Raw genomic sequence first — 18,975 nt, 5'->3', positions numbered from 1 at the left:
AGAACACATTTATTGATAACTGGTTTAAATATTATGTTTCCTCTCTCCCATGGTGCTTCATCTCATCACTAGTCTCCTACCTGACGACCAGCGACCAGCGTGGCCGAGCAGACATCCCAGTGGAGCTGAGCTGATTTGATAGCGACCAGTCCAAGCGACGCCCAGCGAGGCCACGTGACCACGAACAATGATTCTTTTATTTACTGATCTCTAAGGAGACACTTACAGGTGTAGTGTCTCCAGGCCGTGTGTGTGTGTGTGTGTGTGTGTGTAAAAGATTCAGGACAATGAGTGACGGTGACGAGAATAGTGACTACATTGTACGTAGACTAGTGTCGTGTTCATTTCTGGCAGTTTTTATTTCCTGTGTTGATATTCGCTCGATATGACGCGCACAAAATTCCGCTGCAAGTCTGAATAGTGCACCGAGCGAGCCACACGTGAAATGGTACACAACGCAAACCTTGACCAGTGCGGGGAGTCGCGTGGCCGCGGACATGACTCAAGAGGCCATTCTGGTGATGCTCGGTGATCTTAGTGTGTGTGAAGGTGCAAAAGGCGCTCCTCTCATTATGATGTCTATTGCAAATATTGATAAAATTGCAAATATTGATAAAAATGTGAATGTGTTGTGGCGCCGCATCGAGTGATCGGTAGGTCACCAGTGTGCTCGGTAATGCTAGTGGCGGAGAGAGACGCTGCCTTGAAAAGGCACCGGAGAGAACTGAGGCAGGCGCCTTGGAAACAATGAAATCCAAGTGGCAAGAAAACAGCTGCAAAAGAAAGGAACGAAAAAAGATGAGAGAAGATTTTTGTCGTGAAAGAGGCAAGTGATCATAACACAGCAATAAATTAACCATCTGACCACTTGTTCTCTTCTAGGTCATGACTTTCATTAAACGCCTAAGGGCAAAAGCAAATTGTAACAGAGACGCCTAGGAAGAAAAGTACGCTTGCATTTTTTGTTAGGCAAATGAGACGAGAGAAAATGGCAGCTATGAGCCTGAAATGAAGGAGGGACTACACTAAACTTTTCCAGCTTGTCGGAATGTATTTAGGCGTGCAGTCAGTACATAAATTCCCTGCTAACTAGGCCGTATATTAGAGTGAAGAAATCAATTAGGTAAAAGCTACATCATAAATAAAATCAACATCCGCCAGGCATAGAAAGATATTTTGACATGCAACACCGACATGTCCCTGAGTTACTCCAGTCTCCTCTATGACCTGTGACCATCAATAAATAGGTGAAATTTGTTTTTGAGCTTCATAGCCCTACTAGGTGAAGGAACTCAGGATGCAAGGCCCCAATCAAGAGAGGAAACGTCCATACAGATCAACACAAACGCATTTCCCGTCAGGACGGTACTAACACAAAAGCGAATAGGTAACTAATAACTATCCATGATGCAGCCGTTCGTTAACTCTAGCAGGATAACAGCACACATTCATTATTCTGCTATGTATTGTATACTCAAATACCTTGTTGTCTGAATTGTACACCATCAGCCATTTATTAACAATAAATCCACATTTTTTTTATTTGAAATGAATAAAAGAAATTAAAACAGTATGTAATATAATTTTAGATAAATCCTGCATATAGTTAGCATCACACACACACACACACACACACACACACACACACACAAGCGGGAACCCCTGTGCAACACACATTCAGAAATGCATCGCTCTACTGGCAATGAAGTGAGTAACGTCTAATGCAGTTCTTCAGGTTTTCTTCGTGCGACAGCCGCCACTGGGTATCATCTCACCTCACTTACTACTCAAAATTTCCAATATATATATATATATATATATATATATATATATATATATATATATATATATATATATATATATATATATATATATATATATCGTTAAAAGCTGTGATATTGGTAAGGAAACCGAGACACCAACACCCGGTAATCTGTAGTTAGGTGTTGTCAAATACCGCTCTGCCCACACATTATCTAAGGTTTCTAGAGCCCATCTGTTCCCTGATATAAACATCTGACCTTGTTTACCCTCAAGAATCCCCTGACGTCAATAAAGAAAATATTATACAAAAATAAGCACTATGAACACCATGAACGTTAATTATCCGCCGTTCATTTTACTTGTTAATCATGATTTTCATTACTTACCTGTTCCTGCTTAGAATAAATCAGGATTTATAGCCTTGATCATTCTCTGATATAATTAGAGAAAGGTTATTTTTGGCACAACAGACGGAGTGCAGAGATGAGATCACGACAGCCACCGTGGCCACTGGAGATAACTGAATGGCCGGAATGGCCTCACGAGTGGCAGCGCGTGATTGGAGGGATCAGCTGTATAGATACCATGATATCCTAATATGCTGCTACCCACAGATCCCAGTTATAAATAAAAGAAAATAATTTCAGTGTTTATCCTTGGCTGATGCAGAGCTCGCTGGACTTATAAAATATCAAATTTCTCCACACTCGCGGGTGTTATTACAGCCATACTAGACACGTGCCCACAATTTTTTTTTTACATTTACGGCAAGGTCACCGAACCCTTCTCCATTACGTGTGAGTTTCGTGCTTGTAGGTAACACGAAAGCGATATCCTGATAAACCAGTAATTTTGCTGGATTAGGTTGATCATCTGGTTGTGCTAGTAAAGACTTTCCGCTTTTTTTCTTCTTTTCTCAGGGTGCATGATAATAAACACCCCATATATTTTGTTTCCCTCACTAACGATAAATAAATAGTCCTCGTCCACGCCACTGGCAGCGAGGTTGACGACTACAAGTTCCATGGACTCGGGAATGTTGTCAGTCTTCACAGGTTCGTGACTGCCGGGAATGACATCACAGCAACGTCACGACGGCCTCATGAGAAGTTACCGAAGTTACCCTTACAAGTCAAGAATCACGAACCTTATACATTACTTGATGGTAAACCTGAAAAATTAGCGGAAGATCTGAAACTATACATGTCATAAAATTAGTCTACTCCAACACTTTAATACTTAGATATGACCTGAAAACTAAGTGACACTGCCTCTGAAATGCTTAGTTCTTCCCCAGTCAGTCCTCCAGTCCAGTTGCATCTCGATGATCACCGGATTCTGCAGATTGACTGTGTATTGGCTGCAGTTCCTGACCTGGCAGGCTAAATGGAACGCCTCGGTTTATAGCAGCGAGTGAAGTGAAAACGAATCCGCCTGAATGAAAGAGGTGTCAACATAAACGCGTTCATCGCGGTGTGGCGCTGCGAACAAGTCTGGAGTTAGGACGCAAGTCATAAGAACATAAGAAATAAGGGAAGCTGCAAGAAGCCATCAGGCCTACACGTGGCAGTCCCTGTATGAATCATACCTACCTATTTCCACCTATCATCCCTTTCCATAAATCTGTCTAACCCACACTGTAATGGATGGTGGTGCACTGTGCACCGACAGTACGTGACACGATGATCGTGGAGAGTAGTCTAAATTCCTTGAAAACGAACATGTTAGGCAAAATTCTCAATTTTAAAACAGTGTAAGGCTAACGCGAAATTTAAAACTCGCTGGCTAGTTCAGGATTTCCACGAAACGCTCCTACACCAGAGATCGCCGCTACAGCTGTGTTGTGACACGCCTTGGAAAGTACGACAGGTATACAACCAGATTACACTGCACAAGTTAACCTCTGTGGCTTAAGTTATAAATCTTTGTATCACACTTACCAGCTGCGGGTAAGACGAAAAGGGGGATGCCAGAGATCCTCTGATTTGCACCAAACCTTATTTTTTTCATCTATTTTCTATCCTTCCTTACAGGCCTGTCCCTCATTCGATCTGCTCTGTCTTTAACAAGTACTAATAAATATGTTCACAATACACACACTATTTATAATTCACCTTAACGCAACCGGCCGGGACGAGCTACTGAAGAGTGGCCGGGAGGCGAGGCGTTGCTGCCGCTGCCGCACAGTGAGCATGCGCCAGGCTTTCCCTTGGGGGAGGAGAGGGAGGCCCGCCAGAGTGCTTACCAAGGAAGCTAATGAGAATCTTGAGCTTCCTTACCAAGGAAGCTAATGAGAATCTTGAGCTTCCTTACCAAGGAAGCTAATGAGAATCTTGAGCTTCCTTGGTGCTTGCCTATGCGTTAGAGTTAGCTGAAAGGCAGAGAGCTAGAGCGCATAGGGACTGCCACTTCTTGTAATGAGTTAGAATTTATGAATGCCTCAACAGTTGAACTATTAACAGCATAGTCAGGTGGTTTCCCTTAATTGTTCGGTGCCTGTGTCTCCAACCGTTACTTGATAGAAACGTTCTCTCGTGAGTTTATTAAACCCTGCAGTCACAAACTATACAAATCTTATGAAATACAGTGTGTGTACTTACCAAACACTAAGGTGGATGACTACATAGACGACAATGATCGGAAGCGAATTATGTTTCACACTGACCTAAACCATTCATCACTGAGGACTTCATTACATGTCTTCTTATTCTGCTGTTGTGAAAAAATATATGCAAAATCTAGTGGTAAAGGATACTTAATTCTAAAAGTAAATCATTATTCAGACACCAAGGGCTACTTCGTAAGGCGGATTAATACTGTCACCCGCCTCTTAGCTCGTACGCGCCGAGGTGATTTTATGGTTAATTTGCTATTACCAATAAAAGTAATAATGACTGAGTGTTGCTTTTATACTCACGCTCATTACATACTAACTTACCGATGTAATACGCAGATAACCTCTTTCGTTTTTCCCAGTGGCGATGACTTACGCAAGTATGGAGTCCCTCCCAGTGGCCCGGCAGGAGAAGAAAAGTCCTTCATTGTTTTATCTCGAATGTATTTGATCCATGGCTTGGGGGGGACGGGGCGGGGAGACGCACTACTTTGGCTTGCCTCGCCCACCAGTACCACTTCTGCCATGGAATGTCCGGGAATAAATTTGTTAATGCTTGATGTTAACTGTACAAATTTCTTAGGGCTACACTGTGAGGTATAGTAACAGTTACAAGACAACAAAAAAACGCTAAAGGATGAAATTGTTACATACTGTAACATCTGTCCGAGGCACCTGGAGCAAAGCTTGTTTAGTTTGGCTTTTAGTTTCGTCTCCGTATGAAGCACGTGGTTCATCTTTCATTGAATTACAGTAGTAAACATCTTACAAACAAATGGAACCTGTCACGATAAAAACTTTATATATATATATATATATATATATATATATATATATATATATATATATATATATATATATATATATATATATATATATATATATATATATATATCAGAGAGAGAGAGAGAGAGAGAGAGAGAGAGAGAGAGAGAGAGAGAGAGAGAGAGAGAGAGAGAGAGAGAGAGAGAGAGAACATTGGTAGTATAGATACATGGTATAAATAAACTCGGTCCACTGAGGTTATACCGTGAAAAAGACAATGTTCCTTGAAAACAGAGCGTCACGTTAGTTTCAAGAATTCTTAAATACACGAGGAATCCAAAGGAAGCAAGGAGTGAGTGAGGGGCAGCGGCCTCCACCAGGTACTGAGTGGCTGATGCCAAGGCAGGGGTGCCAGGGAGATGTGGACGAGAGCAGGACAATTCTGCTACCCCTACATTTTCCAGGTAATTGCAAGAAGGAAATACCAGATCACCTTGAAAAGTAGACAAATTTCGTTACTTTTAATGATATTTCTTAAATCCACATTGAATAATACTCTCAAACTCTTTTATATGATGTATATGAACCCAAAGTTTGTCATCTTGTAAATAAACGTGCATACATTTACTATTCGACTCAGTCACTTAGGCAAACAACTGCTGCAGACTATAATCCCGGCCACCGGGATAAATGAACCAGCGAATGACTGTCTTGATTGCACCACACAGAGAGAGACGAGATAGCTCTCATGGCGTCTCATGTTGCAATGATTCGGATTTAGCATTTGACAAGGGAACTGTTAATTTGCTGAATGGCGAAATGACCTTCAAGCACTTATTCCTTAACAACGGGGTGTAGAACCACGAGGGGCAATGGGTGCGGAAGATGTAGGGAAGGTTTGGTTTATGAAGCATCAAGATAACTTTTCTAACAAAGTGAACTACGCGACCGAGTTCCTCACGCTGAAGTTAGACCGGTTTAAGGCACACACGGATCACTACGTTGAGCTACTCTGATGGACTGGCGCGCGGTGGAGCCTCACTGGACGCTGAAGGCAGGAGAGGCTTGCTGGTGGGTCTTGTCAAGATACATGACACACCTGGAGGGAAAAATGAGGGGAGATCACGGCAGGTGAGGTCTGGTGCCTTCCCACGGTGAGGTAGGTACCATATGACCAATACCTGGCCATTCTGTAGGAGGGAGGGTAGCACTAGCTGGAGCTTCATCGCGGATCTCGCCACACGACACTGCTTCACGTCTTACGTACGAGTGCAGGCTGAAGAGTTCACAGTGTTCCTCGGCCATGCCCTACTCCCTCACACTACCGGTCTGACCACTTCTGCCTTGACATAGACCTTTTTCTAATATACCGAAGGAAAGAAATTGCTTACAACATTAAGAAACACGTAAAACACTGGCGGCTCTAACGAAAAGCCATAGTAGTAACACATTTTTCACTCGGCTCGCTCACTCTCGAGCCAACCTGCTCATGTAATTCCAAGCAGGGGGAAATACAGTTCATCCCTATCATTACACAGTAACTGACGGCAGCACTTTACACTGAAGGATTCAGAATACATTCTCCTGCAAATTATGATTGGCAGCTTTTCAAATATAGAACTGCATGACATGATTAACAGCTTCTCAAATATACAAGTACATGACCTTTTTTTTCTCATCATCTACATTACAAAGGCGAAATAATCACAGTTTTAACCTTAGCTGAGTTCTCACACTCTTCATCCCATTCAGCTGTGTTCCCTCCCACTCATTCATGGGACGCACAGTTTTACACACTTATACTACAGAAGCAATTCATTCAGTTAATTCAGTTTCACAGGAAGTGTGATCCGAGTTTACCGAATCTCATTTTCATACGTGCTTTATTCTGAACCCTATAATGTAATACACTTTAGACATAAGTTTCATTCCTCTCCACTAGACCATATATTATACACAGCTATATTGGGAAAAGAAAAATGGAGTACATGCTTGAAGGAAAATGTAGTCATTCTGAAATCTAATAAAGAAAAATCTTAAGTATTTAATGGTACACAAGAGCCATACATCAGGATGGAACTATCAAATGTCATTATAAAGTGGTTATAAAGTGGTATGAACTTGTACATGCCAAGAGGCATAAATATGTTGAGCCTGTATTTTAAAAATGGCATTATTTGAACTTGCTGTGTATGGTGGTCACTTTTTTTTTTGGGTGGGGGGAACTGTCAGTTATTAGTTGAACATGGATACCCTCCAGTGGTGGTTGGTTTGCCGCCACACGGGAACCAGTTCTCGCATAAGATAATATTATATGTACTACGGCCACTTGGGTCATTCTCGACTCCTGGGAAGACGTCCCTACACGAGGAGCAGAGAACCCTCAGAATGTGAAGTCAGATGTTCAGTTAGGAAAGTCTTCAAAGTGTGGATACAGCGGGAAATGTTCAGCAACAAGGTGCATATTTTCTTCTTGGATACAGGAAAAGAAATGCAATTTATTGGTTTAGGAATGGTTGTAAGAGAATGGTGCTTGGCAGTAACTTGTGAGAGGCTGCGCTGGTCGAATGTCCGTCGTTTTAAGATGCATCATTTTCTTTGATTTAATAGTAACAAGTATTTTTCCAGCATATATAACGAAATACAGGTGAACAAGTCATCCCTTACGCCAGGTAATTATCCTTCTTAACCTGGCTTTCCTGAGACATTTTATATATTTACACTATGAGGCCACATGTCAATAAATTCTAACTACGGTATGAGGCATTTCTGTGAGATTTGAAACATGGAACATCTTTAAGTCACCCTGAAAACATCCTTGAATTCGTCCAGGTCAGAACTTTTGCCTCCCACCAAGTGTTGGGACCTCACCGCCACAAGACCATGGCTCGTCGTGGACGCTGCTCAGAGACGCCAAACTCAGCACAACTATGTGGAAAAAGTTACGAATTCGATCTATGATGAATAAGTGAAACTGAACTTAAGCCTAGAAAGAAGAACTGTACGGTATGAAAACACTATGATACAAGACGGCGTGCCTCTGGGTCAGACTGGCGCGGGGACATCTTTAATGGAGATACAAGGAAATGATAGTTTAGGTTTTGCAGGAAATATTTTTTTTCTCCCTTCCCATAATGTATCAAAAATATTCTATGGAAAACAAAATAAATTCCATAAGGATGCAAAGGAAGAGAAACTATCACGTCCTACACCCACGCACCTACTACTCACTTTACATAGCCAAGGATAATTTTTTGGGAAACTATTCATAGTTGCTCTCGGGGAAACAATCCATGCCCATCGCCAACCCATCGGCTGTCAAACTTCGGTACATCTATAAATCAATGCTATAAATCAGCTTATCTACATGAGGTGATGAAGCCTTCTAAATGTAACCCAAAACGTGGTGCTGAAAAATAAGTCCCCATTCTCTTTAATAAGGGAGTCGAGGAAATAATGGTAGCAAGGGAGCTCAGACTAGTCCGTGTTACAGTATAACCAATAACTAATATATTTTCTTATGCTATTCTACGTATTTGGGTCATCCTGTACAAGTCTCCAGTTTCGACCTGTGGAGAATGTGTGCATTGAAAAGTAGCAGAGGCGACTCGGGACTTGCTTTCTGTAGGTGATATAAAACTATCACTGATATATGTATGCTTGGAATAAGAGTTTTTGGCTCTGCTTGCAGCGTAACGCCTAGCAGGAGCTGTTAGCCCTTCAGGAAGTGTTCTAAACCAAGATAGTGGCCATACCTGGCGTGATAACTGACTTACTGGTTTGAAAAGTCGTCTATTTCACCTATAAGGCTTGTTGAGACTGGCTTTGGATCGGTGCATAGCATGATGGAGAGCAACTGCTTGTGTGATACAAGTGTAACCCATGTGTGTGTGTGTGTGTGTGTGTGTGTGTGTGTGTGTGTGTGTGTGTGTCTATATATATATATATATATATATATATATATATATATATATATATATATATATATATATATATATATATATATATATATATATATATATATAATTCAGTCCCATTTCATTTTGTCAGTTGATAAAATTCATTTCAGTGGATTACTTTCATCACACGAAGTGCGGACACATGATGGTGGGCAATACTTGGTGTGGCATCGGGATGGCCAGGTCCAGAACCTGTCTCGTATTAGTATCAACAAGTAAATTCTGACCAAAGTTAAGTATTAATCTTAATCTCATGCCACAAGTTAAACTCCCTCCCAATATACATTTATTTCTTACTTGGATGGGGTTCCTCAAACCCCCAACTCGTACTCTCTAAACCCGTGCCTTCACCCGTGAATGCAATTCTAGGAGGAAACTGCTGGGGCCACCCCAGCGCCATCAGGTGAGGAGTGGTGGTCAACCTGAGAGGAGTTATACATAGACCATAGGTTGAATTCTTTCATATTCTTGAAAAATACCGCTTGTGTTGTTGAAACGGTCTGCAGCAACCTCTTGGAGCCGTCATCAACATCGTCAATGTCGTCCAAGATGTCCAGCATCCTGTGGTGGTTGAGACCGTCCCGCAAAGGACCCATGTCCTCGCTTGTCCCGTCATCCTGGAGGTGGGAAGGGAAAGTTAAGGGTGGCATCAAGCACCACTCACACCCCTAGTCGAGTGACTCGTATGGAACAGCAGAAGAGTGAGAGCTAAACGCTACCTGGTTCATTTTGCACTGGGGTCGAATAAGCTGTCAGCCACAATGCCATCGTCATGCGAACCAGGACCTCCCTGTAGAACATTAACACTTGTCATTAATTCTTTAGGGGTGATGAATATCTTGGGTTTCTAATTAACATCTATCAGGTGTTTACACTGTACGAAAAAAGTTTCAAGAAAAGGGACAAAACATCATTAAGGATTCATGCGCTCTCATTCGGCTTACTTTTGGCAGGGTTAAAGCTTCCTTACCTTCGTATCTCAGTGTTGGTTCTGTGTGGCGGGAGGTAGAGTGGCTAGCATGGGCTTGTAATCATCAGGTTCTGTTCCATGATCCCTGCCTGAGGACTTTACCCCATTGACGTACACCATGCGGCATGTCCCATTACCCTGAAAGTTACTACTTCATCACCACCACACACCATTCACATGTTTATGGTCATCCGGTTCATCCTCAACAAGCAGATTAAGGCAGCAAGGGGATCAACAGCTGTAGTGAACTCTGTAGTGTTTATTTTGGAATCTGCCTCTATTCAAAAGCTAATTATTAATAGACGAAAATGTGCATGAGTTCAGCATTCATTTAAATCATGCTTGCTTAGGGGAGGCATCACTCATGGGTAGTTTTTTGGTATTGTAGCAAATTCACATCTCATTCATAGGCAACAAACCAAAAATACAGCACGTTCATTATGATTAATCTCCTCCTCATCGTCAGCATCATGACCATCAGCAGTAGTAGCAGCAGCACAAATGGTACTGAGCTGGACAAGACACTCACCTGAAACACTGACGGAGAGTTGTTTCTGAGGCGCAGGATCCTGAGGCAGAGCAAGACTGCTACAACACAGGTTACTATCACCAGGAAGGACACCACGCTGATCACTGCCACTGCTGCCACACACACACACACACACACACACACGCGCGCGCACACACACGAAAGGGAAAGCAGTTAGTACATGGCACACAGCCTCGGAAGCGACTTAACACATAAGTTACACAGGCATATCTACATATACTATTTAATTAAGGGAAACAGTGATAAAATAATGAACAATCAGAATTTCCATGTAAGATTATGAACATGAAGAATAAATTGACAAGCCACAGAACGCCTGACTTCTGATCTTTCTAAAATTTCTGATTGGGGCAGAGCAAACTTGGTATTGTTCAATGCCTCAAAAACTCAATTCCTCCATCTATCAACTCGACACAATCTTCCAGACAACTATCCCCTCTTCTTCAATGACACTCAACTGTCCCCCTCTTCTACACTGAACATCCTCGGTCTGTCCTTTACTTATAATCTGAACTGGAAACTTCACATCTCATCTCTAGCTAAAACAGCTTCTATGAAGTTAGGTGTTCTGAGACGTCTCCGCCAGTTTTTCTCACCCTCCCAGCTGCTAACTCTGTACAAGGGCCTTATCCGTCCATGTATGTAGTATGCTTCACATGTCTGGGGGGGTTCCACTCATACTGCTCTTCTAGACAGGGTGGAATCAAAAGCTTTTCGTCTCATCAACTCCTCTCCTCTAACTGACTGTCTTCAGCCCCTCTCTCACCGCCGCAATGTTGCATATCTAGCTGTCTTCTACCGCTATTTTCATGCCAACTGCTCTTCTGATCTTGCTAACTGCATGCCTCCCCTCCTTCCGCGGCCTCGCTGCACAAGACTTTCTTCTTTCTCTCACCCCTATTCTGTCCACCTCTCTAACGCAAGAGTTAACCAGTATTCTCAATCATTCATCCCTTTCTCTGGTAAACTCTGGAACTCCCTGCCTGCTTCTGTATTTCCACCTTCCTATGACTTGAATTCCTTCAAGAGGGAGGTTTCAAGACACTTATCCACCAATTTTTGACCACTGCTTTGACCCTTTTAAGGGACTGGCATTTCAGTGGGCATTTTTTTTTTTTTATTAGATTTTTGTTGCCCTTGGCCAGTATCCTTCCTACATAAAAAAAAAAAAAAAATAGTGAGCTATGTTGGCACCCTTACCAACACACACACACCCACACACATACATACGGATAAAGACATAGATAGATAGCTAGATAGATATATAGGTAGGTAGACAGCTAGATACAAAGATAGAGACAGATAAAACGAGATAGATAAACAGAGAGAGAGAGAGAGAGAGAGAGAGAGAGAGAGAGAGAGAGAGAGAGAGAGAGAGAGAGAGAGAGAGAGAGAGAGAAGGGAGAGTTTAGGGGAATATGAGTGTAAGCACAAAGTTGAGCGCTCAGCAGACTTACACTCAGTATTTCTGTGCAGTTCGGGTTCCAGGGTTGCCCGGATGTAGATGTAGACAGTGGTTGAGGCGCCCACGCCCTTCCCTGTCCTCCCAGCAATGAGCACCGTGTAATTGGTATTGGAGACCAAGTCCTGGATCTGAGAGTAGCCGTGAAGTAGGCGGTCAGTTGCCACTACTTAATGGTCATTGTTGATATATAACTTCTTTCCTGCCTCTGTTTTCCTTTCACCCCTTCTCCTCGTCCTACTCCTTTTAATCTTTTTTCTTCTTCCTTTTATGTTCAATCAGTTCTCAATTCATTCATTTATTTATTTAATATTTTCTGTGACTCTCATGTAAGGAAAACGAAATGGACGGAAGGTAATGGAGGATAGAGAGGTGGCCTGGAGGAGTGAGTGGGCGTCGGTGGAGAGCTGCGGGACTAACCTGAGTGGTGGTGGAGTCAGGAGGGACGGTCTGGTTGCGCCACTCTTGCTGATCGTGAGAAAATTTCACCAGGTAGTGCACTAAACGGCCGTTGATGAGGCGTGGAGGGCTCCAGGTGAGAACGGCATCTTTCGGGCTTGCAGGAACCCACGTCACGTTCAGCGGCGCCGTGGGAACTGAATGGGGAATGGAGATTTAGAGGCTTTTTTTATTGTTTTACATTTTTCATGGTTCTCAAGCAATGGATGATATCAGGGGGGTTTGCTTCTTAAATATGCTAAACATGATGCACATTATATGAGTCAAATAAAATGGCATTAAATTTTTGTTAAACTTTTAGATAACACAAAGGAGCACTGTATAAATTCACTCTATTCACATGAAACTTATATTTATTTTATCATTGCTGTTGTTGTTGTTGTTGGTGGTGGTGGCGGTGGCGGTGGTGGTGATGGTGTTTTTATTATTATTTTTATTAATTTTTCATTTTATTTAGTAAAGCCACACTCCTAACAGTGTCCTGAGCATTAAAATCGCGGTGCTTACCTCCTTCATCTGGAGTGACGTAGGTGGTGGCGGAGTGACCTGTGAGCGTGGTGGTGGAGGCCGTGACGGTGACCTTGTAGTTGTGGTCCTGCTTCAGGCTCGTCACCGTCATCTTCCGGTTGGTGACTCGGTACAGCTTGACCTCATGGTCCTGTAGGAGCGTATAGCGTGCAGGTGTTAGCGAGCGATTGCAGGGATTTGTATGTGTGTGTGTGTGTGTGTGTGTGTGTGTGTGTGTGTGTGTGTCATGGTGTGGGACTCCTTATCAACACATACACACACACACACACACACACACACACACACACACACACATAGAGAGAGAAGCACAGTTTGGATACCATAACTAACTATATATTCATCATGTTACATATTTACGTCACCAAATGTACATATTTTTATATTAACCGTGTCTCGGGAATCTTCGTATTTCGTCGGCTGTGGGCTGCGAGGACCTCTTCCCGCGGCCTCCAAATGCGTCCCCTTCACCTCACTCCGCTTGTCTTCGGGTGTTTCCGTTTGGCTGTTCGGGTCTGATTCAACGTTCTCGACCCTAATGGTGTAGAAGTCGACCTGGATCTTCCGCGGCGTGTGTTTCCAGGTGATGCGCATGCTGGTAGTGTTCAGCACCTTGGTCTGTGATGGAAGGTGGACTTAGCATGAAGGGTAATACTTTTCTCACATTTTTTTTTTTCGTTCCTCAAATCTAATGCAGAAAATTAAGCTTTATCATAAGTTTTCCGCCTAATTCGACCTCTTGGCCTTGGAAATGTAAGATAGACATGAAAATAGATATTGTGAACAGAATGATCTGTGAAAAAAAAAGATTTGTGTTCTAGACAAAAAAAAAAAAAGCACTTAAAATTGATGTAAGAGTAATGCTAAATGTCACACTGAACAATATGAAGTAGTATGCATGATGAGATACTAGGTCATGATACTAATATGTAAATGCTACGGTAATGCCCAGGAGTTGTCCAGTGCAGGGAAGGAGGAATGATGATGATGATGATGATGATGATGATGATGATGATGATGATGATAGCGGCAGTGCTGGTGGTCATGATGATGATAATAGTGGTGATGATGATAGAGATGATGTAGCAGTTAAAAAAATATATATACCTTAATAAAACAAAGCCTCAATTATCAATTTAGACTATAAGTATAAAGATCAGCTGATCATGTGACAGTCTTATAGATAGACATTGGCGTACATATTTCACAGAAAGAGTTATAAAACAGATTGTAAAAAGAACTGGGAATAAACACTAACCCTGAGCTTGTTCACTTTGATCCTGTTGGTGTTGGAGTGTTGGGAGAGGATGTGGGGAGGCTGTGGCAGTGTGCAGATGGTCTTCAGGTAAGACTCGGTGCTGTTTCGCCCGGTGCTGTAGGTGGCTCGGACCTTCACGCCGTAACACGTTCTCGGAACTTTAGGATAAGAGACATGACACATATAGCAGCGGTTCAGTTTTGTTAAGTATGTGAAATTTTAAACAAATTATCATGGATATAGAAAAATGTACAAGGGCACTGTTATCTTTCACTGATTTCATTAATTTCTATCACAGTTACCTAGATCTGTGAGTGTTAGGGAAGTTTCGGTCGTTGGGAGTTCTTTTTGCCAGACAGAGGTGGAGGTGTTATACAACACATGATAATTGGCAAGATCCTTCTGCAGTGAGGCGTCCAGCGTCCAATTTACCTGTGGCAAAAATAAGATTCATAAATCCTGAGTATCATTAATGTGGTAATGTAGAAATAGTGAGTGCAAGTCACAGAATCCTGGAAAGGCTCCTAAGAAACTGAAGATTTTACTTGAAGCGTTAACTATGACAGTGTTGTTAAATAGCCGCGTAAGTACACCTCTTCACACTATTGAAGACGAAAGCTATCACTTCGAGAGGGCGTTTGTTGTTCAACAACGGCACTCACCAAGACCTCGGTGGGCCTCTGGCTGCAAGTGGAGAGATGAACGATGAGGAAGACATTATCCCGTGGCAAGTCAGAGCTGCTGCGTGGCATCCTGACGGTGTACCAGGGCAGCCGAATCATGTGTTCTGGGTAGCCAGCACTGGTAGCCAACAGGACTCTCACTTTGTAAGATTTGTTTGGCTGCAGATCTGCCAGAACGAAAAATAACATCGATTCTCCAGTAAATTGAAACCATTCATATCTGATAACATTCCATATTCAATGATTATCTCCCGAGAGAGGAGAGACATGAAGATAGAGAGGGTGGCAGGACAATTCTTACCCTTTCCTGCATGTAGATACGAGTACATCATTGTTATACATTAATTCAAATATATTTTTGGCTAGATACAAGCACGGAGCCATTGTTACTCTAACCATTCGCTCGCACCTTGAGCTGTAAAGTACTGGACATGAATGGTTAAGGACTAAAAAGAAAAAAAAAAAAGAAAAACATTCGAACTGTGTAAGAGCTTACTTTACCTCCAAATATTGTACAAATACAAGTCTAAAAATTGTGACTACATGATGAAGTGCAACGAAAAACTACACACACATCTTCAGTAATTATGAGAAAAAGAAAAAAAAAATCAGCAAATATAAAATTAGCGAAGTACAGGCCAAAAAGTGTGCTTGTGTTTGATGTGTGAAAAATAAATAGTCGATAGAAGAAGAAGCAGACCAAAGCCAACTACACCAGGTGGGGGACTGTCTCTGCTTTACGAGATAAGCTTGGAATGTTAAGGAGCACTTGTATGGGGTGTCCAAAACATCTGTCTCACCTAATGAGGACTAAAGGGCTGCAAGACTCACTCCCCATTGGTTCTATACAAACTGATAATAATATGATCTCACTCCAAGTCAGGTCTATATAAACTGTTAATAGTATGATCTGAATGTCGACATCACAAATAGTAAGTCATCAAGCTTCAACACAGTCTTACTATTAATGGTGTACTCCGTGACGTTTGGCTGCAAGAACTCCTCCAGATGGTAGTGTTTTCTTTTCCTCTTCCACTGAATGTTCTGCTGCATGATGGGACATTTGGTCTTGCACTCCACGAGGGTCCAGTTCGCGTACAGTTTGGTGGGCGATTTAGGGTATAGCGTCACCACCGGCATTCGGATTTTATCTGTGTTGTCAACTATACAAACTAATAGTAATATACCAGCAGAGAGCTGCATTGCTAGCATTAATTTATCACAATACGGGTGGAGATTATAACTTGCAAAAATATATACACATTTCTTTATATAACTTCGGAATGTTAAGTCAATGTTCGCATGTCTTCATTCACACACAATACCTGTAAAACAAAATCCTCTTTTGGACTGCTTTCCATTCTTCTATTCTTAGTTTTGCCCAAGAAAAATTAGGTGATATTTACCCTCCTCTTTCAACTTGATGGTGATATAATTCGAAGCCTCACTGAACAGCCCTTTTTTCGAGCCATCACTGATAAGGAAGGACCTGATGTAGAAGATGGAGGTGTGACCCGGCAGCAGCTTGTTGACCGAAGCGAAAGTCTGGTTGGTGAGGGACTGCAACTCCTGAACTTGCTTATCTGAAGGCACACAGTAAAATAACTATTGGAGTTCTTTAATGTTATGGGTAAAAAAAAAAAAAAAAAAAAAAAAAGTGTGTGTGTGTGTGTGTGTGTGTGTGTGTGTGTGTGTGTGTGTGTGTGTGTGTGTGTGTGTGTGTGTGTGTGTGTGTGTGTGTGTGTGTGTGTGTGTGTGTGTGTGTGTGTGTGTGTGTGTGATGGTACTGGGTAAGGGGGCATTAGGAGACAAAGAAACGTTAGAAATATTCCATATATTCATGAATAAGAAAAAAATATAAATGGCTTAGCTTACTGTAATCTTGAAGGTTTTCTATGTACAGTTAAGTTGCAGGTTTCAGGTGTAATTAATTTTTTTTTTTCCGAGGCTTACCTGTTATAAAGTTGATGATGTATCCGGATACATTATCAGGTGAGGGCATCCAGCTCACGTTCACACTTTCGTGATCGATCGCCACTGCACTCACGTTGACGGGAGGCAAGGGTAAATTTGCCACCATGGGAATGTTAAGGATGAAAGCATCGGAGGCCACACCTGCCCTGTTCCTGGTCACACACTGGTAAAGGCCCTGGGGCAGAAGGATTAAGAGGTGGGTGCTTTAGAAGAATATCTATGATACCCATTAATGAAAAACATAAATAATTGGATGCCTCATCTTACAAATTCGCGGATTCTAGTCCCTGGCTAAACCCGACGACGAAAGACACCGTTCGCAAGAGAGCGCGAGAGTGCACACATTTAGATAACTGGTGTACATGCATATCTTAAATATTAATGAAATAAACAATACAAGTTATCTTTTTATCTTAAATTGCTGCAATTATGCAAAAAGAAAGTATTACTTATTAGTCTGCAGAATCATAATATTCTGGATGTGGATTTTTAGGAACCATTGTGACTAAATATTTTAGACACAAGTGCGATGAGCTGCCACGTACTGTGTGGACATGATGATGCCAATGAATAAGTCCTCCGAGTTGAAGGTTTTGGTTGAATTTTTATTGGTGAATTTGTGGCGGCCAGTCTCCACGTGCAGGATTCCATTCTTGTACCAGGAGATGGAGGGTGCAGGTGTGCCCCACGTGGCGCAGGTGATCCGCACTGTCTCTCCGTTGCTGACGTTGGTGTTGAGTGGAACGGGGCGCTTGCTGACGCTCATGGAGAGCTGAACCCTCGGCGGCGTCATCATAGTGAACTCGATCATCTGAATGTGCACAGGAACAAGTAATGAAAACAATAATAATAAAAAAAAAAAAAACACTGTATATACACCGTACACATCTGTAAAAATTTGAAATACACAATATCGTTGAAGTATCCATCACTTGCACAATTCTACATTTACAATCTAGTGCCAGTACCTGAGTACTGATCGGGTCCCTGCTCTTCTTGCTGACGGCGGTGCAATTGTAGACGCCGGTGTCTTGTTCCGAGACGCTGGGAAATACTAGGGACCCTTGACCTTTTCTAATTGTCCTGTTTTTCGCGATGGGAGTCTCATCTGAGGTAAGGTTAGATGAACTTGAAAGACAGATAAAAACTCAGGCATAAGTTGAAATAATGCCAAAGCACGCGAGTTATGGAGAACCAACCATTCTTTGCAGTATTTAATGAATAAAACATCAGGAAATTATGTAATTGTGAATGTAAATTTTAGAAGCAGGTCTGGTATAAAAGACTGATATGGTTAATGGGTTGCCAGAGATTTTTTTTTTATTTCATATTATACCGGTATATTACGTTTAATTCTCTTCTGAGAGCTAAGAATACTCTGACTGAAGTTTCGTTTCCCTCACAGAGTGACAAGTGTACATGTGGCAATGTATGTGTAATCCTGTAGTAAAGGAAGCAAACCACCACGCAATAAGATAACACTACAAATGATGTGGATTCATGGAGATGATTGAGTAGTACAACATTACAATGTGGTCCCATCAGACTCAGTCACGACCCACCTATCCTCGTCCAGTGAAGGTCAGGCTCCTCGTCGTCAGTGATACATTCCAGCACCGCCTCCTCTTCATTCTTGCGAGGGACCACAGTGAGGTAGCCCCAGTTGCTCAGAAACTCCTCATTGAGCATGTCATTGATTGCTTTACACCTTAAAAGAGATAATAAAAAAACACACATAGAAAAGTACTATTTATCTTATTAAGCTGAAGCCACGTGGCCAAAGAATGTATAATTCAAACTTTATGAACATTAAGAAAACTATATGTACTGAGGCAAGACTTATTAAGACTACACAAATTCAATTTTCAGATCACAAGTTTGTCAAAATCCAGTGCAATACCCAAATACCAATAGAATGGCGATGAAAGTAGGAGTGATAATATTTCCTTTTGACTGACCTTACCTGAACATGCCTTGGTCCTGGGGCTGCAC

The 18,975-nt window shown here is 42.0% G+C and overlaps 3 protein-coding genes across 9 annotated transcripts in view; 1 reads left to right on the top strand and 2 right to left on the bottom strand.

Moving 5' to 3' along the window:
* LOC135116280 (multiple epidermal growth factor-like domains protein 6) overlaps positions 1-1,571 on the top strand; it is a 35,474-nt gene extending 33,903 nt beyond the window's left edge. Inside the window, exon 23 of the mRNA XM_064033642.1 lies at positions 1-1,571. This exon is cut by the window's left edge and continues 418 nt beyond it. The gene's annotated coding sequence lies outside the window, so the exon portion shown is untranslated.
* Positions 1,572-9,165: 7,594 nt separating this feature from the next.
* The window catches only part of LOC135116406 (phosphatidylinositol phosphatase PTPRQ-like), a 66,866-nt gene continuing 57,056 nt past the window's right edge, over positions 9,166-18,975 (bottom strand). For 2 of the 7 annotated variants that reach the window (XM_064033844.1, XM_064033846.1), the window contains exons 3-13: positions 15,972-16,172; positions 14,989-15,176; positions 14,629-14,758; positions 14,327-14,484; positions 13,459-13,686; positions 13,051-13,201; positions 12,505-12,680; positions 12,080-12,215; positions 10,602-10,714; positions 10,073-10,210; positions 9,166-9,892 (exon numbers count right to left, since the gene is read on the bottom strand). In XM_064033844.1, the coding sequence (XP_063889914.1) occupies positions 10,082-10,210; positions 10,602-10,714; positions 12,080-12,215; positions 12,505-12,680; positions 13,051-13,201; positions 13,459-13,686; positions 14,327-14,484; positions 14,629-14,758; positions 14,989-15,176; positions 15,972-16,149 (1,587 nt within the window). In that variant the 5' untranslated portion in view covers positions 16,150-16,172 and the 3' untranslated portion in view covers positions 9,166-9,892; positions 10,073-10,081. Of the gene's footprint in view, positions 9,893-10,072; positions 10,211-10,601; positions 10,715-12,079; positions 12,216-12,504; positions 12,681-13,050; positions 13,202-13,458; positions 13,687-14,326; positions 14,485-14,628; positions 14,759-14,988; positions 15,177-15,971; positions 16,173-16,415; positions 16,593-16,962; positions 17,217-18,975 lie in introns of those variants that run through there. The other 5 variants (XR_010276299.1, XM_064033841.1, XM_064033842.1 and 2 more) reach the window with 5 other exon arrangements.
* Positions 17,402-18,954, bottom strand: LOC135116277 (immunoglobulin superfamily DCC subclass member 3-like). Its single transcript, XM_064033641.1, has 4 exons — positions 18,947-18,954; positions 18,546-18,691; positions 17,952-18,091; positions 17,402-17,794 (listed from the first exon to the last, which is right to left on the bottom strand). Exons 1-4 carry the CDS (start codon positions 18,952-18,954, stop codon positions 17,498-17,500), a joined length of 591 nt encoding a protein of 196 aa, XP_063889711.1. The 3' UTR covers positions 17,402-17,497.

Source organism: Scylla paramamosain, chromosome 31, assembly GCF_035594125.1.
Source record: "Scylla paramamosain isolate STU-SP2022 chromosome 31, ASM3559412v1, whole genome shotgun sequence".
NCBI classification, from domain to species: Eukaryota; Metazoa; Arthropoda; class Malacostraca; order Decapoda; family Portunidae; genus Scylla; species Scylla paramamosain.
This window is presented reverse-complemented; position numbering and strand designations above follow the sequence as displayed.